We start from the raw sequence: 25,460 nt of genomic DNA, 5'->3' as shown, positions 1-25,460 counted from the left end.
CCTGTTGTGGGCGGAGCCTGTAACTGCTCTGGTGTAGTGGGTCTAAATATTAGCCTGAGTTAGCCACACAGAAATGGTGCTGTCTCCCTGTCTGCCTGCCTGTCTGCCTGCCTGTCTGCCTGCCTGCCTGTCTCCCTGTCTGCCTGTCTGCCTGTCTGTCTACCTGCCTGCCTGCCTGCCTGCCTGCCTGCCTGCCTGCCTGCCTGCCTGCCTGTCTGTCTGTCTGTCTGTCTCCCTGTCTCCCTGCCTGCCTGTCTGTCTGCCTGCCTGTCTACAGTGTTGCCTCCCTGAGCAGATGCTCCACCCGTCTGTCTCCACAACAGTGATGTACTGATGAGATGAGTCTCACACACATCCTCACATATCTATTTTTGTGGGTACTTTCATAGATAATATATTACCTAACCCTGACCTCTGACCTCTGACCTTTGACCCCGACCTGAACTCAGGCCTAACCAATAAAACCAGGTCTTTACCCTCAAACATTTGTTTGAAGGTGTGAGGACCAGCAAAAATGTCCTCACTTTGCCAGGAGATTCTGATACTGTGTTATCAGTCTGGTCAGTTTCACCATCCATCCATCCACCATCCATCCATCATCCATCCATCATCCATCCATCCATCATCCATCCATCCATCCATCCATCATCATCATCCATCCATCATCCATCCACCCATCCATCCATCCATCCATCCATCATCCATCCATCCATCCATCATCCTTCCATCCATCCATCATCCATCCATCCATCCATCCATCCATCATCCATCCATCCATCCATCATCCTTCCATCCATCCATCCATCCATCATCCATCCACCCATCCATCCATCCATCCATCCATCATCCATCCATCCATCCATCCATCATCCATCCATCCATCCATCCATCCATCCATTCCTGGTCTGTGCTGTGCTGGTCCCTTTTTGATGGTAACTATGGCAACGACAGCATGCTGCAGGGGATGCTGATGGAGTGGACGGTGCCTGAGGCCACCTGTCAGCTGACTTTATTCCTTTATTTTGAGTAGTGAGCTGCTCTAAAATTTTAAGTTTGTTGTTGTTTTGTTGTGGCGTTAGCATTGAGCCACTGGTTTGTTCCCAGTGTGTGACCAGTACGTTAGAATCAACATGATCATGCATTCATGATTGTGCATGTGTGTGTACGTGCGTGCGTACGTGCGTGCGTTAAAGTCCGGCCTTGCAGCTCTTCCCAATTCTTTCATGAGTCACTACTGTTCTTCTGGACTGCTCAGTCATCCAGGGTGGCAACTGCAGAGGCCTTTTTAGCCCGGTGGTTACCATGGCGACCCTCGCCTACAGTTCAAGATGTTTAAGACCTTTTTTAGACACAGTAAATAATAATTTCCGATGTTTACAGAGCGTCTGCAGGGACCCTGTAATAAGTTCAGATCAGGCCTCAAAGCAACACTCTTGTGGTTCTGAATGTGTTATTTCACCACAGCATCAGCAGCTCTGGGGTTTAGAACCATCGCCCAGAGCAGCTCTGGGGTTTAGAACCATCGCCCAGAGCAGCTCTGGGGTTTAGAACCATCGCCCTGAGCAGCTCTGGGGTTTAGAACCATCGCCCTGAGCAGCTCTGGGGTTTAGAACCATCGCCTAGAGCAGCTCCGGGGTTTAGAACCATCGCACAGAGCTGCTGCCTGACCTGCCGGAGGGAAGTCACTCGTCTCTCCCTGGTCACCTGTGTCTGTTGCCCCCGGTCACCTGTGTCTGTTGGCCCCCGGTCACCTGTGTCTGTTGCCCCCGGTCACCTGTGTCTGTTGCCCCCGGTCACCTGTGTCTGTTGCCCCCGGTCACCTGTGTCTGTTGCCCCCGGTCACCTGTGTCTGCTGCCCCCGGTCACCTGTGTCTGCTGCCCCCGGTCACCTGTGTCTGTTGCCCCCGGTCACCTGTGTCTTTCTGATTCTCGTCTCTGTTCAAGTTCAAATTAATTAAATGAAGTTTTGGAAATGTTGGATGTGGATCTGTCCTGATGGTGCAAGAAGGTTTTGTGTGAGCTGCATATTTTAACTGGATAGTGTGTGTGTGTGTGTGAGAGTGTGTGTGTGTGTGAGAGTGTGGTGTGTGTGTGTGTGTGAGTGTGTGTGTTGTGTGTGTGTGTGTGTGTGTGGTGAGTGTGTGTGTGTGTGAGAGTGTGTGTGTGTGGTGAGTGTGTGTGTGTGTGTGTGTTGTGTGTGTGTGTGTGTTGTGAGAGTGTGTGTGTGTGTGTGGTGTGTGTGTGAGTGGTGTGTGTGTGTGGTGTGTGTGAGAGTGTGTGTGTGTGTGTGTGAGAGTGTGTGAGTGTGTGAGTGTGTGAGTGTGTGTGTGCCCCTTCAGTGAAGGTCGTATCTCCTACAGGAGCTCAAGTTTCAAAACACCCCCCAGCAGCAGTGGGGGGGTCATGTGTGGAGGGGTCAGGTGTGGGGGGTCATGTGTGGAGGGGTCAGGTGTGGGGGGTCAGGTGTGGGGGGTCATGTGTGGGGGGGTCAGGTGTGGGGGGTCAGGTGTGGGGGGGTCAGGTGTGGGGGGTCAGGTGTGCCCCAGGCTGCTGCCAGTGGATCATTTATTCAGATCTCTGATCCAGTGGAGCTTCTCAGTGTGGCAGCTCTGAGGAGACGGTGGCTGAAATGGGCAGAAGCTTCCTGCCTCCATGATCAGGTGCACCTGGTCCTGCCTCCATGATCAGGTGCACCTGGTCCTGCGTCCATGATCAGGTGCACCACAGCCCCTGAGGAGCTGTGGTGCACCTGGTCCTGCGTCCATGATCAGGTGCACCACAGCCCCTGAGGAGCTGTGGTGCACCTGGTCCTGCCTCCATGATCAGGTGCACCTGGTCCTGCCTCCATGATCAGGTGCACCACAGCCCCTGAGGAGCTGTGGTGCACCTGGTCCTGCGTCCATGATCAGGTGCACCACAGCCCCTGAGGAGGAGGGGCCCTGCGTTGCTTTGATGTTGTGGAGGGAATGCTTGTCAGATATCTGGGGGCTAAATTTGGGAGGCCGGCTGGTGCTGCTCCTTAGCTGCACGCTGACCTTTCACCCACTATATTTAGGGAGGACATGAGCGACCTTTGTGACCTTGAAGCATTACTAACCTACTTTACATGCTTACTGTGTGTGTGTGTGCGTGCGTGTGTGTGTGTGTGTGAGTGTGTGTGTTCTCACCCAACGTTGTCTCAAAGTTTGATTCTAGAATGACATCATCTCTGAGATAATGGATCTGTCCTGGGATTTAGAACCAGGTGTGAGTGCAGCTGCAGGACTCTGGATCAGGAAGACGTAGGTCCAGGTCCTGGACCAGCCTCCTGGGGGGCAGCTGAGTCCAGGTGTAGGAGCCTTTCAGACGGCGTTCCTGTGTCCTCACTGGTGGAACCTTCATGTTTGCCCTCATGATTAGTTCATGTGGTTCTTCTGAGCTCAGGTCCGTTCTGGATCTGAGATCTGAGCTGTAACCAGGAAGGTTGTGGAGCCCCCCCCCCCTTGAACCTTCAGGTGAAGAAGGGGGACGGAGCAGAGGACAATGGGGGGTGGGAGGAGTGACCTGGCAAATGGAGCGTGCAGACGTTCCTCACAAACACCAGCGGGTCGTGATGCGTCTGTACCACCAGACTCTGGATCAGAACTCCTCCTTTTCTGCTTCTGTCGTCTCCTCAAATCTGTCCAATCTGTCCAGTTTCCTCCTCCTCCTCTCCTTCTGTCCTTCTTCCTGCACGGTTGTTCTGTCATCAGCACGTGAGCAGATCATCGGATCCTCTGAGGGGATCAGCATCTTCTGGGGCTTCTTCTCTCCTCTCCTTATTCTTCTCTATCAGAATTCAGCTCGTCTCTAAATGTCCTCGTGCCGAGGTCCTCTACGTGTCCCCTCTACCCGCGGTTCACCCGCTGCATTGTGCTTATCTACACATTTCCAACAAATCGACCTTGAGAAGACATCAGTGTGTGTGTGTGTGTGTGTGTGTGTGTGCACGTGTTTGCATGTGTGTGTCTGTGTTGAGCGCTGATAAGGCTTTTCTGTTAGCTGGATGCAGCCTCCTGTAGGGGCCCGCGGCCCAGGACTACTCTGGGATTTGGTCTCACAATGAGGCTATTTGGATCATTGATTGTGTGTGTGTGTGTGCGTGGGTGTGTGTGTGTGTGGGTGTGTGTGTGTTGTGTGTGTGTGTTGTGTGTGTGTGTGTGGTGTGTGTGTGTGTGTGTGAGGGGGGGCAGCTCTGCATTAGCTTCTGCAGCTTCCAACTGATGCAGAAATCACAATCAGCTACAATTTGTCTTGAGTAAAACACACACACACACACACACACCACACACACACGCACACACACACACTCACACACACACACACACACCACACACACACCACCACACACACACACACACACACTCACGTAGTGAAACACACTCAGGTTTTTTATGTCTGGGTGGCAGTAGAAGCCGGAGCTGATTAAGTGTGTAATTAGCTGGGAGCTCTTGGTTCTGGCTGCAGCAGCAGGCTGATGAGAGGTTCTTTGGTCACAACATCTCCAAACTTCTCGTTACATTGTCGATTCTTTACTTTGTTACGTGATTCATTCAGACGTGCACCAGTGTCCCACATGCACGTTAACTAAAGGGCGGAGCTACACCAGCTGTGCTCAGAGGGGATCCGATACAAACGTAATAATGGCGGCAGGATAAACAATGTTGTCCTTCAGGAAGACATTTCCACCATTCTGGTTGTGCTCCTTTAGGTTCCTGAGGGTCAGAGGTCAAATCTTTACTAGGTCACTGTGTGAGGAAAAAAAGAAATAAGAACTTTGTCTCTTATCAAAAAACAAAATGATCCCAAATCAGGTTCACCCCCCCAGATAAACCTGTAGAGAGGTGGGTGGAGGTGGGTGGAGGTGGAGGTGGGTGGAGGTGGGTGGAGGTGGAGGTGGGTGAAGGTGGAGAAGCATTTCAACACAAACACTGGTGGACAGACCTGTTTCACTCAGGATATGATGAGGAGGAGAAGGACCTGGAGGTGGGAGGAAGAGCAATTTCAGAGCTGCTATGAGGCTGATGGAGGAGCTTTGACCTCATGCTGATGCAGCCGTGCACGTTGGTCTCACTGCACGGTGGCGACGAGGGGAGGAAGGTGGAGGAGGAGGAAGGTGGAGAGGATGAAGGTGGAGGGGAGGAAGGTGGAGGAGGAGGTGAAGAACAGAGAGGAGGTTAAACGTGATGGAGGGAAGGTGAGGTGGACCATGAGTGGAGGGGTGAAGCTCCTGGACGTGTACGGATGGACTCAGCTGACCCACATCCACAGACCAGATACGTTTACACATGCACGCTGTGTGTGTGTGTGTGTGTGTGTGTGTGTGTTGTGTGTGTGTGTGTGGTGTGTGTGTGTGTGTAATCACACTGGAATGGGTTAGGACACTTGAGACTGGAGGCCCTGAACTCACCGAGGGTTAAAACTTGTTTGGTGGCCATTAAATGCAGAGATGCTCCTACAGGGAAGTTCTACATGGTGACCAGCGTTTACACATGTGGGACGAGTTTCCTCAGAGGACAGCGAGGTCGTCCGTGCTGATCCAAGGACATAAACTGGGATGTGTGAGTGGCCAGTTAGACCACTGTCACGCCCTCAACGCCACCTCAACGCCACCTCAACGCCACCTCAACGCCACCTCAACGCCACCTCAACGCCACCTCAACCCCACCTCAACGCCACCTCAACGCCACCTCAACGCCACCTTAACGCCACCTCAACGCCACCTTAACGTCACCTCAACGCCACCTTAACGCCACCTCAACGCCACCTCAACGCCACCTTAACGCCACCTCAACGCCACCTCAACGCCACCTCAACGCCACCTCAACGCCACCTCAACGCCACATCAACGCCACCTCGAACGCCACCTCAACGCCACCTTAACGCCACCTCAACGCCACCTCAACGCCACCTCAACGCCACCTCAACGCCACCTCAACGCCACCTCAACGCCACCTCAACGCCACCTTAACGCCACCTCAACGCCACCTCAACGCCACCTCAACGCCACTCAACGCCACCTCAACGCCACCTTAACGCCACCTTAACGCCACCTCAACGCCACCTCAACGCCACCTCAACGCCACCTCAACGCCACCTCAACGCCACCTCAACCCCACCTCAACGCCACCTCAATGCACCTTAACGCCACCTTAACGCCACATTAACGCCACCTCAACGCCACCTCAACGCCACCTTAACGCCACCTCAACCGCCTGCTCTTATTCCTGGGCTTTGAATCGGCTTTCCACCTCAGATCCCATTACCCAGCATGCTTTGCTTTACCTGCTACCAGCCCTGTGCTCCTTTTAGCTCACTGCTACGTCTGGTCTTCATTGTGTCCTCATTCTGGGTCTCAGGATCCTCTGGTGGACTTTAGGCTGATGCTGCTCTGATACTGGAGCCTTCTAACCCTAACCCTGACCCTAACCCTGACCCGGACCCGGACCCTAACCCTGACCTGACCTAACCTAACCCTAACCCTGACCCTAACCCTGACCCGGACCCGGACCCGGACCCGGACCCTGACCCAGAAAGTGTTTCTGGCTGTATTGAAGGTGCAGGTTCCAGTCCAGACCCACTGCTGTCGGCCCTGACTGGCTGACCACAGCCTGATTTAGCTGTCACTCATCTGACCATGGTTCATCCGTGTGTGAAGTGGGCGTGGCCAAGTGCTGCTGACTTCCTGTAAGTACAGACAGGAAGAAGTCAGCGTAGGTGTGGAGCCGCAAAGGCTGATGGGTAAAGGAGTTTTCTATTAGAAGGTGATGATAGCTGTACCTGATAAGAGGGCAGATATCCTCATTTACCTGACACACACACACACACACACACACACACACACACACACACGCACACAGAGGAGTGTGTTTGTCCCTTGGCCGTTAGGATCTGAGCTCCCAGGACTGGTGTGGGTGGCTGCTTCCAGATTTAGCTCTGAGATGGAGTCAGATCATGTGACAGAAGGTCTGCTGGAGGTGAGATCTGTGTAAGCGATCCCTCAGCAGGAAGACGGACTGGATCCATGTCGTCAGTGATCCATGTCGTCAGTGATCCATGTCGTCAGTGACCCAGCAGGAACCTGAATAAGAAGGCGTCTCTGATGTCACACACACACACGCACACACACCACACGCACGCTGACCCATTTTCATGCAGCATCCAAGGTTCACCTGGTGGAATTATGGGGTGTTTTTCTGAGGTGTGATGGATGAATGAGTGATGGATGGATGAGTGATGGATGAATGAGTGATGGATGAATGAGTGATGGATGAATGAGTGATGGATGGATGAGTGATGGATGAATGAGTGATGGATGAATGAGTGATGGATGAATGCGTGATGGATGAATGAGTGATGGATGGATGAGTGATGACTCCTGCTCAACATTCATGTTTTCATCAGACAATAATGGTTCAAACACCCGCAAGAGGTGGAAATCCTGTTGTTACACTGGCCGTCATCCACGAGGAGCAGGAACACACACACACAACGGACACACACTCTAAACACACACAACGGACACACGCTCTAAACACAACAACGGACACACGCTCTAAACACACACAACGGACACACACTCTAAACACACATAACGGACACACGCTCTAAACACACACAACGGACACACACTCTAAACAACACAACGGACACACGCTCTAAACACACACAACGGACACACACTCTAAACACACACAACGGACACACGCTCTAAACACACACAACGGACACACACTCTAAACACACACACAACGGACACACACTCTAAACACACACACAACGGACACACGCTCTAAAACAACACACAACGGACACACACTCTAAACACACACCACAATGGATACACACTCTAAACACACCCACACAACGGACACACGCTCTAAACACACACACAACGGACACACACTCTAAACACACACAACGGACACACACTCTAAACACACACAACGGACACACGCTCTAAACACACACACAATGGACACACACTCTAAACACACATAACGGACACACGCTCTAAACACACACAACGGACACACGCTCTAAACACACACAACGGACACACGCTCTAAACACACACACAACGGACACACGCTCTAAACACACACAACGGACACACACTCTAAACACACACAACGGACACACGCTCTAAACACACACAACGGACACACGCTCTAAACACACACACAATGGACACACACTCTAAACACACAACGGACACACGCTCTAAACACACACAACGGACACACGCTCTAAACACACACAACGGACACACGCTCTAAACACACACACAACGGACACACACTCTAAACACACACAACGGACACACACTCTAAACACACACAACGGACCACGCTCTAAACACACACACAATGGACACACACTCTAAACACACATAACGGACACACACTCTAAACACACATAACGGACACACGCTCTAAACACACACAACGGACACACGCTCTAAACACACACAACGGACACACGCTCTAAACACACACAACGGACACACGCTCTAACACACACAACGGACACACACTCTAAACACACACACAACGGACACACACTCTAAACACACACAACGGACACACACTCTAAACACACACACAACGGACACACGCTCTAAACACACACACAACGGACACACGCTCTAAACACACACAACGGACACACACTCTAAACACACACACAATGGATACACACTCTAAACACACACACAACGAACACACGCTCTAAACACACACACACACACCTTAATAACTGACTGATCTATCAACTTCCTGTAAACTTTGTTCCCTCACTCAGTTGGAAACAGGAAGTAAAATGAAAGTAAAGCAAATAAAAGAGTTTGGAAAATGTTATTGAAAAAATTTCCAACATTTCCTCATTAAGAAGTGTGTGTGTATATTTGTGTGCGGTGTATGTGTGTGTGTGAGGGTGTGTGTGCAGTGTGTGTGTGTATGTGTGTGTGAGGGTGTGTGTGCAGTGTGTGTGTGTGTGTGTGCAGTGTGCAGGTTTCCAACATTTCCTCATTAAGAAGTGTGTGTGTATATTTGTGTGCGGTGTATGTGTGCAGTGTGTGTGTGTGTATGTGTGCAGTGTGTGTGTGTGAGGGTGTGTGTGAGGGTGTGTGTGAGGGTGTGTGTGAGGGTGTGTGTGTGTGTGTGTGTGTCATCTGTGTCTGGCAGCAGCTCCTCAAATCACTGACATGCTGTGGAAAGATGGTCATGAGACCTGGAATAACAGCTAAATATAGACAAACACACACACACACACACACACACCGAACACACACTATGGTCAGTCATGGGGGGTAGTTATCTATGGTCAGTGATGGGGGGGTAGTTATCTATGGTCAGTCATGGGGTAGTTATCTATGGTCAGTCATGGGGGGGTCGTTATCTATGGTCTCTATGGTGGGTAGTTATCTATGGTCTCTATGGGGGGGTAGTTATCTATGGTCTCTATGGGGGGGTTATCTATGGTGTCTATGGGGGGGGTTATCTATGGTCTCTATGGGGGGGGTTATCTATGGTCTCTATGGGGGGGTAGTTATCTATGGTCAGTCATGGGGGGTAGTTATCTATGGTCTCTATGGGGGGGTAGTTATCTATGGTCTCTATGGGGGGTAGTTATCTATGGTCTCTATGGGGGGTAGTTATCTATGGTGTCTATGGGGGGGTAGTTATCTATGGTGTCTATGGGGGGGTAGTTATCTATGGTCTCTATGGGGGGGTAGTTATCTATGGTCTCTATGGGGGGGTTATCTATGGTCAGTGATGGGGTAGTTATCTATGGTCAGTCATGGGGGGGGTTATCTATGGTCAGTCATGGGGTAGTTATCTATGGTCTCTATGGTGGGTAGTTATCTATGGTCTCTATGGGGGGGTAGTTATCTATGGTCTCTATGGGGGGGTAGTTATCTATGGTGTCTATGGGGGGGGTTATCTATGGTGTCTATGGGGGGGTAGTTATCTATGGTCTCTATGGGGGGGGGGTAGTTATCTATGGTCTCTATGGGGGGGTAGTTATCTTTGGTCTCTATGGGGGGGGCTCCTCTCTTCCTCAACGCCTCAGTCACGTCGCTGCAGATCTTCTGTTTCCTCAGTTTCATCGTTTCTTGTCATCAAAGAAAAACATCAAGAGCTGAATTTCAGACAGAAACGATGAAGCTGCTCTGGATTATTGCTCACAAAGGGAGAATCAGAGCGGGTAATTGCGTGTGGCGTTTGGCTGCTGGACGTGCACGTCCGGCTCCGCCTCCTTTATGGTCGTGACGAGCACATCAGCCGGGCGCCGCCGCAGGTCGTCGTTTCTAACGGTGTGAAAGTGACCTACAAGAAAGTGGGCGCTGCTGCAGCGGCTCCTCCCGGCGCTGCCTCGTCTCGTTATGGGCTGATTTCAGCGACGCTCGTCAACATTCATCAGCTATGGCCTCACCGTCACCTGACCTCCACGTGGCCACGCCCCCTTTTCCTGCTCGTTCTCGCAAAGCAGCTAAAAGAGTTTGGACCCAAAGGTCTGCAGCCTTAACCTGTCCAGAACGCCGCCAGCACGCCGCCGGGCGGATCAGCTGCTGGTCAAAGGATTCGACTGGATCAAACAGGATCACGTGGTTTTCTTTATTACACTTTAGTGTTGCTAAATGCTAAGCTAACTGTCTATAAACTGAATTATTGAAATCTTTTAAACCACAGAAAGACAGTTTGAATAGAGATGTTGCGTAACCATAAACCCATTTGCCGGCGGTTGGGGGCTGGCGAGCTCCGCCCCCTGCTGACGCGCTGACCCTGGAGAGTCTGTGTTTAAAGATAGACGTGAAGGATGCAGAGCTCCCAGCACTGGAGGAGCGTCTCGATGGCCTTTCCGCCCGCTCGCTGTAGCCCAGATAGCGCTCCCACGTGCAGCCGCGCTATTAATAGCGGCGGTTTAACGTGCGATTGTCCCGGCTGAACGGACCAGAGGCTTTTCACTGTTGTTACTGAGGCAGATTAACCACAAATGGAAGTCCAGCACGGCCGATCCTCGGAACCGCTACTCTTTATAAGGAGCGTCTCAGCAGACGTCCCAGGCTCCCAGAGGTCAAGGGTCGGGACTCGGCTCTAACTGTCACCCAGAACAAAATCCCTTTTTCATGGGGGGTTTTCTCCCGAGTCATGGTGGCGTCATGGTGGAGTCATGGTGGAGGACGTCCAATAACTGCAGAGGTGTCGTTATTCCGCTTCCACTTCGCCGCCGTTTGCTTGATCTGCCCATCGGAACGCTCCATGTAGGTCATAACGGAGACACAGGAAGTGATGCGTTTAAGGCGCTCGGAAGGTTTTCTGCTCCTGCCATCGTGGAAGGTTCAGACGGGAAGAACATCCACTTTATTTTCCTTTCAGCAGGATGAAGTTTGGACCAGGATCCTTTTCAGGAGAACCCCCTGATTCAGAACATGAAACCCCTCTCAGTACCGCCCCCTTGTGGCACAATGCAGATGTTCCACCAGAGGTTCCCAGAGGTTTCTGGTGAGGACGAGGAACCCTGGAGGAGCTGACGCAACACGGAGCATCTGAACGGAGCTCCGAAGGTCTGGACCCAGGTCCCATCACTCTGGATCTGGAACTCTGCTGGAACAATGACCATGAAAAATAAGAGAAGACAAGAAGAAAAGATTATAGAGACGAGGACACGATGGTGTGAAGAGGAAGGAAAGATGCTGATAGGAGGAGGAAACAAGGGAAGGAAACAGGAGATGACAGCAAAAATGAGGCAAGATGGAGGAGAAGGAAGGAAAAGGAGGGTTGGTGAGGGGATGAGTCAGGTGCACATGGGGAGATGTGAGCTGCATGCTAACACACACACGCACGCACACACACACGCACACACACACACGCACACACACACACACACACGCACACACACACACACACCTCTGAGAGGGTCTTGTAGAGGGCATCCTCTCTTTCATCTTCTTTCATCCCTTTCCTCTGCCTCTCTATTGAGTCACGAGCACCCCCCCACTCTTCTGTCCTTTCTTCCTCTTTCCTCCATCTTTCTTTCTCTCTCTTCTCTCTCTCTCTCTCTCTCTTTCTCTCTCTCTCTTTCTTTCTTTCGATCCAAGAATATAAATATGACTTCGCATCTAATAAAACCTATATAAACCCACATATTTGCTCTTTACTCCTCAGATCTATTGACAGGGATCCTCTGGGATCCTCAGGGGATCCATATGCTCCTCAGGCAGGGGGAGCAGGATTAGTGCGACGCTCCCTTTTCAACCTGGGTTACTGAGCATGTGCGATGACCTCTGACCCACAGGGAGGTTGGAGGTTTGGTCAGTTTGCTAGTCCTGTTCTGTTCTCCCTCCACCGGCATCTCCATCTGTCCCCTGAGCCCCTGCGGTTACATCCTTCATGAAAGCGTCAAAACCAACAAGATAGTGTGTCTGCACGTGTACGTGCACGTGTGTGAGTATGTGCACGGTTTTGATTAGGACACGTAAAACACATTTCAAAATGTGTTGAAATCCAAGAAAGAAAGATTTAATTGGAGCCAGAGTAAAACAGCTGACCTTTGACCTATGAACCCAGAAATACTCTTCTGTCACCTGAACACACACTCGTACACACAGTTTAATAGAGATGCCAAAAGTCACTTCCTTTCACACACACTCACACACACATACACACACAAACACACTCATACACACACACACACACACTCATACACACACACACACTCACACACACATACACCCACACACACACTCATACACACACACACATACACCCACACACACACTCATACACACACACACATACACCCACACACACGCACACAGACACACCCACTTCCTCTTGTGGCTGACGTGGCTCCTGTCTGCCTGTTAATCACGTGTTGTTCCTGCTGCTACTTTTCAGAAAGCAGAACTCTTGACGGGTTTCTGTGGCCCGTTTGGTGGCCGGAGGCTCTAACTGAGGCTCTAACGGGGGCTCTAACTGAGGCTCTAACTGAGGCTCTAACGGGGGCTCTAACTGAGGCTCTAACGGAGGCTCTAACGGGGGCTCTAACGGAGGCTCTAACGGGGGCTCTAACGGGGGCTCTAACTGAGTCTCTAACAGAGGCTCTAACTGAGTCTCTAACGGGGGCTCTAACGGGGGCTCTAACTGGGGCTCTAACTGAGGCTCTAACGGAGGCTCTAACGGGGGCTCTAACTGAGGCTCTAACGGGGGCTCTAACGGGGGCTCTAACGGAGTCTCTAACTGAGGCTCTAACGGAGGCTCTAACGGGGGCTCTAACTGAGGCTCTAACGGAGGCTCTAACGGAGGCTCTAACGGGGGCTCTAACGGAGGCTCTAACGGAGGCTCTAACGGGGGCTCTAACTGAGGCTCTAACGGAGGCTCTAACGGAGGCTCTAACGGGGGCTCTAACTGAGGCTCTAACGGAGGCTCTAATGGAGTCTCTAACTGAGGCTCTAACGGAGGCTCTAACAGAGGCTCTAACGGGGGCTCTAACGGGGGCTCTAACGGGGGCTCTAACGGAGGCTCTAACGGAGGCTCTAACGGGGAGGTCGACCTTCAGGGCTCCGTCTGAGGGTGGCGTGAGGAAGAACGTGGCGTTATTTGCCTTTAGGGTTAGACGCTGGTGTTCAGGGGTCTCCGGAGACCTTGGCATCAGGAGCCATCAGGCTGAAGGTCCTCTGGGTCTCCTCGGGCTGGTTTCAGACGCGTCCTTGGTGGTCACGTGTGAGGAGGAGCTGTTGAGCGACGGTGTGCAGCAGATGATGGAGGCTCTTATCCAGGGTGGCTCCAGGACCTTCAGCTGCATGTATATCTCAGAGGGCGACGCTGCTCGTCCTGATCGTTGGACACATGTGACGCGTGTCCCTGTCCAAAACACCACGCCTCCGCGTCCCCTCATGTTTGACTGACAGCTCCGTCTCTCTCTGCAGTATGGGGAGGAGGAGGTGTGTTCGGACCGCTTGGACACCGACTTCCCAGACATTGACCTGTCCCAGCTGGACACCAGCGACTTCGACAGCGTCAACTGTCTCAGCGAGCTGCAGTGGTGCAGCGACCAGCAGGTGGACGCGTCTCCGGCCTCCATCCACTGCAGCACGGCCGACCAGCTGTTCGAGGTGAGGCCCCGCCCACTCAACCCCGCCCACTGTAACAACAAGTGCAGCAAATGCAAGATCAAGAGTGGATCACTTCCTGTCCCAGAGGAACTCAGAACTGGAAACATGTTAATGTGATTTAGACACTTTAAGCACTAATAATCTGCAGCTTTGCACATGCACGTAATCAGATTAAGAACATAGAAATAACACAAGCGGCGTCTCTGATTGGCTGCTGGCATCTTCAGGAGTTTGGGCAGGTTCCTGTCCGTGTTGCCACTCATCAGTGTGTTAAACGTTGTTGAGTTAATGGAGCCGACCTTTAACCTCTGCTTCATGCTACATTCCGATGTGATCTGATCATTCTGACTTTGATCCTGTCTTTTTATGTCCCATATAAAAACGTGTCCTCAGACAGAAGAGGAGAACGCGGCTCTGCTCGCCGCTCTGACCGACAGTTTGGATGGAATGGTGGACGCTGAGGTGGGCGGGCTCTCTGTCTTCCCCGCCCTAGAAGAGGAGGAGCCTGTTCAGGAGGAAGAAGAGGAGGAGAGCCTTCCTCTCAGTACCCATGATGTGAGCCAGGTCCTGGGGGCGGAGTCAGAGGACCCGTCCCTGGTGAGATCTTACAGTCCTCAAAGTGTCCGATCACTAACTGATGTTTCATCACTCAAACACGTTTCATAAAATGACCCGGAGCTCCGAAGCTGCACTGTTGAGGTGGAGCCTTGAATAAACGCACCAACGGTCTGATCCCACCACCAGCTCCCCCCCTCACCCAGCCCCCCCACGAGACCCAGCCCCCCCACGAGACCCAGCCCCCCCACGACACCATCCCAGGGTCCTCAGCTGGGGCCAGTTTGCTAACCTTGACTTTCCTTGTTGGCTCGTGAGGTTCAAGGTCTGCTTTTAACTCCAGAAAAACATTTGTGTGTGTGTGTGTGTGTGTGTGTGTGTGTGTGTGTGTGTGGCCACAGTAGGTTTGGGATTAGATTCAGATCTTCACTGGACTTGAAGGTTTTATGTTTAGCGAGACTCGGAGGTGAGGGTCTGGTGTGTAATTGGTGAGCGGAACACTGAAACTACAGCTGGGTCTGATGAGTGTTGCCGTAGCAACTCATTGCTGGACTCAACAGTCACCAGGGAACCAGAGGAGGGGACATTCTTTCCAAAGTGGTTGAACTGGTGCTGACACTTGTGTCCTCAGACAGTCCAAGGTCATCTTATCATTTATCAAAGTCGCGTCGGCACGGCAACGTAAACACAACTGCTGTTGTCCACGTTAAAGGTCGCGCAGGTATTGTTTAGCCCACAAATAGCAGATACCATCATCGCCGTGGTTGTGTAATAAAACACTGGCCCCCAGGTGTGACGGCCCCGCCCCCAGTAACCTTGAGGGCTCCTTGGTTCAGTCCCTCCTGACTAAAAAGTTAGAAGTGAGCTAAGATGGCGCCCGCGTCAGTGGTCACATGACCATGTGAACCAGTATTGAAACAGACACTAACTAATCCTGGTGGAATCTTGAGCTGAGCTGTTTAGCCGCTGTCGGCTCCTCGTTGACACATCTGCAGGAAATAAGCAGAAGTGGTTATTTTCCTTTTGCCTCCTGCAGGAATCGTCACGCTGCTGTCTGAATATTTCGGCGCTGATAGAGCAGAAAGCGCTTCAACCTCCACCCACATCCACTCGCTTAAAATACTTCCATTTCTAAAGAATTCTGTGACATAAACAGAATCTCTCAGCGCCTGTCATCACGTGACTGGTGTTTTGCGAGCGGCGTGTGGTGCTTCCCCCTACTGGAGCCCCGCGGTACTGCGGGGCCGCGCGTGCTCCTTTAAAAGGCTGTTTGAGGGTTTAGACTGAGTTTTAAGGTTAGAAGTGTGTTTGTGTGTGTGAGAGAGGGCGAGAACAAAGACTCTATTGATGGTTCCTCTGTTTCTGGAAGGCAGCCCGTGTGGAGTAGAGCGTGCACGTGGAGTAGAGCGTGCACGTGCAGCGTGTTTGAAAGCTGTCAGTGTTCCACATGGAGACAAACCTTCAGGCTCCTCTTCACTTCCTTGAAAGAGACCCTCCTCATCGCCATCCTCGTCACACTCTCAGCCAGCTTGGCTCCCCACAAAGAGCCCGGCGACCCTGTTAGTGATGCAGGTGCTGGCGGTCCGTCACTGGGACCCGTTAGGATTCTGTCCTCCCTCTGTGGTTCAGTTCCAGTTGCAATAAAAGACCCATTTTCAGCGCTAACTGGTGCTAACTGGTGCTAAGCGGCTGTAAAGCTGCTGACAGATGTTGGGAACATGTGAATATTTCCGACAACATTGAGCAGGACTGTTGGGGGTTGAGAGATTCTGGGTTTGAACCCATGTGATGCCTGGGTGGGTTATGGCTCCACCTTCAGCCTCCACATCTGCATGTTCCCTGAGTGAAATCAGCAGCTTAGTGGGGGAGTTAATCTAGGATGATGTTATCATCAATAACAGGAGGACAGTAATAACAGGATAATAACAGGAGGACAGTAATAACAGGATAATAACAGGAGGACAGTAATAACAGGATAATAACAGGATAATAACAGGAGGACAGTAATAACAGGATAATAACAGGAGGACAGTAATAACAGGATAATAACAGGAGGACAGTAATAACAGCAGGTGAAGAGCAGATGAATTGAGATCCTTCAGAAATCGCACCTTCAGATGGGTGAAAGACTTCAGCATCACAATTCAGGGATGAAGATGAGGAAGAGCAGATGTTGGGGGTGGACGGCAGGATGAGCAGACGCCATGACGACGCTGCTCTCTGGTCACATGACCTCTCTTATTAATCTGGACAAACCTGATATGTCAGACATGAAATATGGACCATGTCTCTAAAGTCCATCAAATCCAAGTTTATCCACTGAAGATGAAAAACAAGGAGTCATGTCATGAAATATCACTATGGCTGGAGGCTGACCTGGTCCTGGTCCTGGTCCTGGTCCTGGTCCTGGTCCTGGTCCTGGTCCAGATCCCTGTCTAAGTCCCCATTCAGATCCTGGTTCTGGTCTTAGGTCCCCGTTCAGATCCTGTGTCCGGTCTAGGTCCACTTCCAGATTCCGGTCCCCATCCAGACCCTGGTCCTGGTCCAGGTCCCCATCCAGATCTTGGTCCCCATCCAGATCCTGGTCCCAGTCTCGGTCCCCATCCAGATCTTGGTCCCCGACCAGATCCTGGTCCCAGTCTCGGTCCCCATCCAGATCTTGGTTCCCATCCAGATCCTGGTCCCCGACCAGATCCTGGTCCCGGTCTAGGTCCCCTTCCATCCAAATTGTTGGACTTTTTTTGGCAGTTTAAGAAACTCAAATCCTTTCCAGAACTTTCCAGGAAAGCCATCTGAGTTGTTCCATCCTCTTCCTCCCCAGCTGAAGAAGCTTCTTCTGAGTCCTCCTAACCTGCCCACGGCCATCGGAGACACACTCAAAGACAGAGTCCGCGCTCATCGCTATAGCAACAGAAGCCTGCACCTCCGGCAGGTCAGACCTCTGGTGAAGGTGAGGTCCATTGGTGGTGCTGCACGTCATCATCGTCCCATTCAGTTTCTTTCAAGCTCTACAGTCGCCTTAAATGATTATTTCCAGAAGTAATCTGATTACTGGTTCACTTTGGCGTGTCTCCGCCCCCAGAATGATGTCATTCAGGAGAGGAAGCCACGAGCGGTGCGTCCGGCCGGTCGCCTGTGCACGGAACTGCATCGCCACCTCACCACCGCCCAGGACCCAGAGAGCCACAACGCCCCCGACACAGAGGACGAGGAGGACGAGGACGAGGAGGACAGTGAGTCTGAGGAGGACGAAGAGGAGGAAGAGGAGGAGTCCTCCAGCAGCGAGGTGGAGGGCGCGGCCTTCGTGGCCCCTGAGCCCCTCAAACCTCAGTTCAGCTCAGAGAAGGAGATGCACTCGGTGGTGGAGCTCATCACCTACATGCACACCTACTGCCTGCCCTCACGCAAGCAGCAGAGCTGGGAGCGCAAGGACCTGCAGCGGTCCCGGGCCCGGCCCGACGCCCCTCGCCAGGCCGCCACAAACTCTCACACCAGGGTGGTCCTGGTGGCCCCGGGGAGCGGCGCCGCTCCCAGGAGGCTTCCGTTCGCGCGGCGGCGGGAGATGAAGGCCAAGTCGCTCCTGCGTGAGCTCCTGCAGCAGAGCGCCGCGTTCGACGTGAGCAAGCCTTACAGACTGCACAGCCCGCCGTACTCCCACAGCCCCCTCAGGGGGCGCCCGGCCCGGCCCACAGCCCCACACCAGAGCCAGGCTCCTCGGAGAGGAGCGGCAACCTTCTCCGAGGCACCTGAAAGCCCAGAGGTGGCGGCGGAGGTGGGCGGCTCCTTCTCGGTGCGGCGTTCCCTACGCCTGGCGTCCTTCCCCAGCCGCTTCGCCAAGAGGCTGCGGCCCGTTAGGTCCAGTGAAGGAGGGGGGGCGGAGGAGGACGGAGGAACCACGACCGAGGCGCCGCCAGAACGCTTGACGTCATGTGACACCGCAGAGCTGAGCAAAAGCTGCCGCCCCCACGGTGAGACACGGTGCACAGGCGTGGCCGCGCCATGTTAGGCGCTCCCAGCTGCGTCACATGACCCAGCAGGAGCCCGAGCAGGAACCGGCGTGAATAAACGGATGTTTGTGATTTCAGAGACGCGAAGCTGCCTTCGTCTGCCGCTCAACCACAAGGCCGGCGGGTGAGTTCTGTAACCACTGACCAGGTCTTTCCTGGTCCCACAGGTGACAAACACAAACCTGTAATTCACCTTAACGAAGGAGTCGGGTCCTCGGCTGTAATGAGTCAGAGTCGGTGGAATCCCAGATGACCACGGCTCATTCTTTCCTGCTGTGGTAACGGCGTCCGCGGCAGCGCTCCCGCCCCCCCTGGAGGGAGGAGAGAGGCTGCGGATCCAGCTCCTCTGCTGCAGAGTTCTGGTTCTGGTTCAGGCTGGACCTGGACGCCCGCGGGTGCTGATGAACCTGACTGATCCCGCTGTTTGTCTCCTGTCTCCACCAGCAGAGAGTCCCAGTTCAGCAGCAAAGCCTTTGAGCAGACGCTCAGCGTGGACCTGTGTGGAACAGCAGGTAAATCACCTGCACCGAGACACGGCTGCCCCAGGAGGTGGACGGGACACAGGAAGTGTCGGGACATACGTGTCTGTGGTCCAACCCCGAGGACGCCACGTCCCCTGGCTGCCTGCTCAGCTCTGTGTGTCCTCTGCCCCTCAGGTCTCACCCCTCCCACCACCCCCCCTCACAAACCGGCGGAGGATGAGCTCTTCAAACCGACGGAGGGAGGAAAGGGCAGCGAGGACACGGGGGAAGGCAGCGGCGGCGAGGGCGCGGCGCCGGCCTCACACGCCGGCGTCCCCAAGGGCTGGTCTTGGCTGACCCGCAGCCACCACCAGCGGAAGGTTCCGGAGCAGACGGAGCTGTACGCCCAGCTGCTGCGCACGGGACAAGCGGCGACGCCACGCGCCACTTCGGCGACCACGACTACTGCGCCCTGAGCCTCGGGGAGAAGAGGAAGCGGAGTGCCGCCATGCTGGGCGCCATGCTCCAGGTTCAGGGCGGGGGCGGAGCCAGCACGCCGACCCCCAAAGCGGCTGATGATCTGCTGACGCACGGGAAGGTCAAGGAGGACGAGGAGCACCTGGTGGTTTCACCGGTTGGAGAACCAACGGGGAAAGAGACGGTGTTGGTCTCATCGGCGCCACCAGACCGCCAGATGGTCGCTGCCACGCCTCCGTCGTCGGAGGAAGAGGCGGAGCGCTCGTCCGCGTCTCGCTCCCCCTCGCCCATCCCCCACCACTGTCCCGACTCCCCTGCCAGCAAGACCGACTCCAGGTGAGACGGGTTGGACCCAGGTCCGACTTTAGAGCTGCAGCCCCTTGTGTCACTTCCTGTCACGTGACCCCAGCCAAAGATGAATGTGTGTAAAGTTCCGACCCTGGTTCCTTCAGCTCCACCAGGAGAGAAGCAGAATCCTTTAGATGGTCACACAGACCGGGGAGCAGATCCGTCCCAGCTGTGTCCTCATGTCCTGTCTTCTTCTGTTGCAGTGAGAACTCCGAGATCCGTCCTGATGAGAAGCTGAGGAACAAAGCCAAGTCTGATGAGGTAGAGAACCTTCCACCCAACATCTGCTCCACATCTCCCTGAGCCTTGTCCTGACCGTTGCTATGGTTGCTCTGTTGCCAGGACAACTGCCAGGTGTTCTACATCCACAACCTGCCCAGCGGTGTGACCCAGAACATGCTGAGGAAGCGCTTCCAGATTTTCGGCAAAGCTGAAGATTGTAAAATCATCATCTGTAACGAGTGAGAGACGCGATCACTGTTGCCGGCTCCTCCGCACCGGCGCCGTCCTCATCTTGGTGTCTGTCTTCTTCTGTGGTTGAAGGGAGCGCTGTGGAGTGATAAAGATCCGCCAGCCGGGGCTTCAGCGGCACCGGAGGGATCGGGAGGCTCTGTTCCAGAGCGGCCTCGCGGGCCTGAAAAGACTGACGAGGAAACGCTACATCGATCTCGGTAAGGATCAGTAAAAGCATCAGTGCTGCCGGGGGGTCCTGGGCCGGGGGGTCCTGGGCCGGGGGGTCCTGGGCCGGGGGGTCCTGGGCTGGGGGGTCCTGGGCTGGGGGGTCCTGGGCTGGGGGGTCCTGGAGCCGTTACCCTGACCCCTTCTTCTCTCTGTCCCAGACGAGGCGGGTCCAGGACCCATCAAGAGCAAGTACGATGCCCCGGACTTTGACACTCTGCTAAAGGAGGCCCAGAGGTCCATGCACCGCTGACCCCGGGCCCCCGGCCAGCCTTAGTAACCCGCAGCAACATCCCTCCGACGACGCCGCCCTGCCGACTCAGTACCTCCATGCAAGGCAACCTCGCAAATGTTTACATTTTTATCATTGGAATAAAATAACGACAAGAACTCTGATTTTTTAAGTTTCTTTCACTGGAGGATTCTGCTCCGACGAGTCAGCACCAGTTTAGAGGAGCTCCGGAGCCCCCGCCCCGGGGCCAGGGGCCCCTCCGTAGCAGACTCCCTGCTATTCCTGCGTTGCGCTGGTCATCGTGGTGTGTTTCTGCGTGCGTGCGTGCGTGCGTGCGTGCGTGTGTTTTCGGTTTTCTATGTAAAGGGAAAACTCCCCGTTTGTGGTCAGGAGCGACGCTGCCGCTCTGCTCGCCAGGCGTGCAGCTGTGAGAACAGCGGCCCGCCCTGTTTTAACTGTGGATGTTCAAAATTTTAAAGCTCTTCTGTGTGTTAGACAGATAAATATATATATATAAAAATTAATGTAATCATTTGATGACTGATAAAGTTTACAAATTGAAAATGAAGAAACCTTTTTTTGTAATTGTAGTGCTTCCTTAATTTGATCTATGCACTGTTTGGAGGCACCGCTCTCCTCTGCCCCCCCCCCCCCCCCCACCCCCCCCCCCCCCAGCTCCCCCAGCCCCCCCCCCCCGCTGCTGCTGCTGCCGCGTTTGCCCGAGAACTTCCGAGATCCCCGCAGGAACTAGAGCCCGTCGGTTAGAGTCGTGGTGTCTCCGCGTCCCGCTGCTGCCCGGCGCCGCCGTCCCGCTAACGTTTACACCGAGGGTTTGAAGCAGAAGCAAAGGCGCCGGCCGTCAGGTCACGTGACCCCAGGACACGCTGGCTCATCCTGTAACAAACGGAGCGACTCCCAGGAGCTCGGCGCTGGGTTTCAACGGAGCGCCGTCGTCTGTTGTGATCAGTGACCAGAATGTAAAGAAGAACGTGAATGTATCAAACGTGCTCCCCGTCTCTGCTGGCCCAAAGATTGTGACGCTCTTGGTGCTTTAGAACGCTCGTTTGGGCTCAGCAGCCATGCAGCCGGCAGCAGCCCAGGCAGGAAACTCCAGGACCGCCGGCCCGGTGGGCCCACGTCACCAGGGGAGAAGCCTTTAGAGGCAGGTGTGTGTGGCGGGCGCGGCGGGTCGGGCCGGAGGTTCTGTATCAGCGTCTCTACCTCACACCCACCCCTTCCTCGTCTGGCCCTCAGTCAGAAAGGTTCCCTGTGTGGTGGCGGGTTCTGCAACCTTTGGAGGTTTCCCTGGCGACGGAGCCCCTCCCCCCGCTCGCCCCGTCCTGGTTTTAGCGTGTCCGCCTCTTGGAGTCTTTGTGTCCTCGTGAGTGTCTTGTCTCTGTCTCGTGTTTGAGTGGGACGCTGCTGAGGTTTGCCGGGTGGTTCTGAGGAGACGGGATGTTTGGACGGCCCGGTTGGTCCGTGATTGTGACCGGAGGGGAGATTCCTCCTCTTCCTCCTCTCGTTGCTCTCTTCAGGGATCCAAATTGTCCACCTGTCCCTCCTCTCCAGGAGCTTCAAGGCAACGCAGCCGGACTCGCTTCGTCTGGTGGAGGGTTCTAGGCCTCGTTACGGGTCTTCCCCGGCGACCTTTCCCCTTTCTTCTTGTCCTAATAATCAACTCTTTGGTAACACAAAAAACTGAATGTTTACATCACTTGATTCTCCTTTGACTTTACTAAGAACACACACTAAGTACAAAGGCGCCTTATTCAGTGATGGAGGAGTTGGGACGATGAGGGGACTCATCCATGTCCACAGTTAAGACGAGTTGGTGCTGGAGGTCACGTCGGACGGAGCTGAAGGAGTGCTTGTGCTTAGTATGTGGACTGCTAAAGGGTGAGAGGACGTGCAGGTTTACATATGAATAATATATGAATAGAAACTGTGTATATAGCACTCTGCCTCGTGGTGACATAAGCGTACTGTGTGTTTGTGTGTGTGTGGAAGGAGGCTCATCGCTGGTGGTCAGGTCACTTTAGCTCGTTACTCTGTGTTGACTCCAGGGAGACAATTAAGGGAAGTCTTCACAGTCCAACACTGTCGAGCTGATCGCCGTCTGCAGATCATCACTAGTTCCTGTTGTTTTCAAAAGGAGGAAGAGTTTTTAATGTTTTCGTACAAAGCAATTTGAAATGCAATAGCTACTAATCAGAAGGCCTTTGAGGTAATAATGTAGAGGGGGGGGGCAGCACGGCCCCCCGGAGATGGTCCCGAGAGGGGAAGAATGTGGCGGCGGGTGTCGGGAACACAGAACACGTATAAAAAATAATATACTCTTGCACAAATAACGTCCCGAGTGGTGAAATGTCCTCACGATATCTTCTTATTGAAAGAGAGCTGTTGTAACTATGTTATTACCACATTTTGATGGTGCACAGGTTTGTTCAGTCCGAGCTGCGTCGAACACTTCCATTTATTCCAGATCAATAATTCCATCAGTGGTTTGACCCAGTTCTAGTTTCAGCTGGTACCAGCCGGTTCAACCCTGTAGAAATTCCACCTTAAATCAGGTGTTTCACGGGTCACCTGATCGGGCCCAGACGCTCGGTGTGATGGTCGTGTCCCGGTACTTCCTGTCCACCGTGGCGGCCGCGTGATGGGATTTCTACAGCGGTCACCGCGGAGGCGCCGCCGGCGATTTAATGGCGAATATCAGCAAAAAAAAACAAAAAAAAGCCTTAAAAAGGAAAATCGGGGTGGGAAACAGCTGCCACAAGCTTTATTATTACTGTCAATCCGATGTGGTTTATTATCAATAATTACTGACGTAATTACAACTTTTTTCAATAGCCATATTATAGAAGTATATACGTATATATGAATATATATTTGTGTGTTTGTGTAGATATTTAGATGATTATATACTTTCTTATAGAAAACTTTGATGTTGACCATTTTCCTCAGTGTTTTGAGAACACGTCGACACATTTCAACACGACGGCGTCCTTCGGCTCCAGGTCCTGGACCCACGGACGCCAAATCCAAATATGTAAAAAAAGATAGATCTATAACTTTTAAAAAGAGAAAAAAAGCCTTCCAAAGGGAACCGCCCTCATTATAATGCAATACTCTTCTTCCACTTCATTTCAAACGATGGAAAATGGAGGAAAAACAGGAAACGTTGACCAAATCAATCAGATCGTCACATCTCCAACGAGCGCATCATTCAGTTTAGAACATCCTTTTTTTGTTGCTCATCTGTCCTCCACACCGTCAAACTGTCCCCAACCAGGACGCCAGCCTGGTTCTGGTTCTGGTTCTGGTTCTGTGTAAAACGGCCGAGTCACATGACAACAGCAGCCAATCAGAAACGATCTGTCCACTGTGACGGCGCCGGTGATGTCACACAGACGAGTGGGGACCCAACCTGTCAATCTGCTGTGTGTGTGTGTGTGTGTGTGTGTGTGTGTGTGTGTCCAGGTGGAGGTTAACGCTTTGACAGAAAGGGCAAAAGTTGTTTTGTTGTTTTTCATGATTACTGATTTTATTGTCTTTACATCTAATGACTATCAAATTGACAAATGATTTTGCTTTTTTTTTTAACTTAGTTTTTGGTAAAAGGTAAAAACTGCTAGTGAGATTTTATATTTTTACATATGTTGGGTTATTTTTATTTATACGCCACTTAGTTTGGACGTCTTCAAACGAGTTCTTTCTGGTTTCTGTAATTTCATGTCTTGAGAATGTGGCGACAAAAAAGGCATTTCAGTATTTTTGAATTGTTAAAATCTAGTTTCATAGAAGCGGAAGTATCTGATGTTATAAATTATATTTTAATTCATGTAAATAGTTTAAAACTTCCTTTTAAACTACATTTCTCTTCAGAGATTGTTTACATTATAAAACTGTAGAGATGTGCTCCTCATATGCTGTACAAAGTACATATATTCATTGATTTGCCTCCAAAAAATGAAAATATGAATAAATAAATCCCTAATGAACAACGTTCTTCGGCTGCTGGCTCATTTTCAGTGTGAAAACACCTTTTTTAGCACCGACTGGAATCAACAGAGCGACTTGAGTCTCGATTGTTTTTTATGTTGTTTCTGACCTTCAGGATGGAGCTCAAGGGCCTTGAAGGTGCTTGATCAGCAGAAACTGACGATTATAAACCATCATTAGGGTAAAGGTCCTTAGTTACCATGGCAACACACAGCACCACTGAAGGAGCTGCAACTGCTGCACTGCTTTTTCATCACACTCCTCTTTACTGGACAGATCAAAGACCAAGAACATGTCCAATAGAGGGCGCCAAAAACACACCAAAGCCTGGAAAGATCAAAGGTCACCTGGAGTTTGTGTCCAGAAACAAGGACCATGTTGTGGACACAGCAGAGACACGCTGCAGCTCCAGCATGGAGCTCATCCTCTCCTGTGCCCGTGCACGTGTGTGTGTGTGCATGTGTGTGTGCATGTGTGTGTGCATGTGTGCTCCTTCATAGTTAAACAGGCTGCAAGTAATTTTTCACCTCATTTTGCTGAATCACACGTGAGTGTGTATGTGA

At 52.5% G+C, this 25,460-nt stretch overlaps 1 protein-coding gene across 1 annotated transcript in view; it reads left to right on the top strand.

The window, feature by feature from the left end:
• Positions 1 to 24,903, top strand: part of ppargc1b (peroxisome proliferator-activated receptor gamma, coactivator 1 beta) — a 39,130-nt gene extending 14,227 nt beyond the window's left edge. The window contains 12 exon segments of the mRNA XM_057043475.1: positions 13,952 to 14,137; positions 14,531 to 14,734; positions 17,514 to 17,642; positions 17,775 to 18,660; positions 18,778 to 18,823; positions 19,144 to 19,211; positions 19,356 to 19,586; positions 19,589 to 19,973; positions 20,189 to 20,246; positions 20,328 to 20,446; positions 20,529 to 20,656; positions 20,825 to 24,903. Coding sequence (XP_056899455.1) covers positions 13,952 to 14,137; positions 14,531 to 14,734; positions 17,514 to 17,642; positions 17,775 to 18,660; positions 18,778 to 18,823; positions 19,144 to 19,211; positions 19,356 to 19,586; positions 19,589 to 19,973; positions 20,189 to 20,246; positions 20,328 to 20,446; positions 20,529 to 20,656; positions 20,825 to 20,916 — 2,532 coding nt within the window. The 3' untranslated portion in view covers positions 20,917 to 24,903.
• Positions 24,904 to 25,460: the final 557 nt, after the last annotated feature.

Source organism: Takifugu flavidus, chromosome 9 (assembly GCF_003711565.1).
Source record: "Takifugu flavidus isolate HTHZ2018 chromosome 9, ASM371156v2, whole genome shotgun sequence".
Classification (NCBI taxonomy): domain Eukaryota; kingdom Metazoa; phylum Chordata; class Actinopteri; order Tetraodontiformes; family Tetraodontidae; genus Takifugu; species Takifugu flavidus.
Note: the sequence above shows the minus strand (reverse complement) of the source record. Positions and strands in the feature narration are given on the sequence as shown.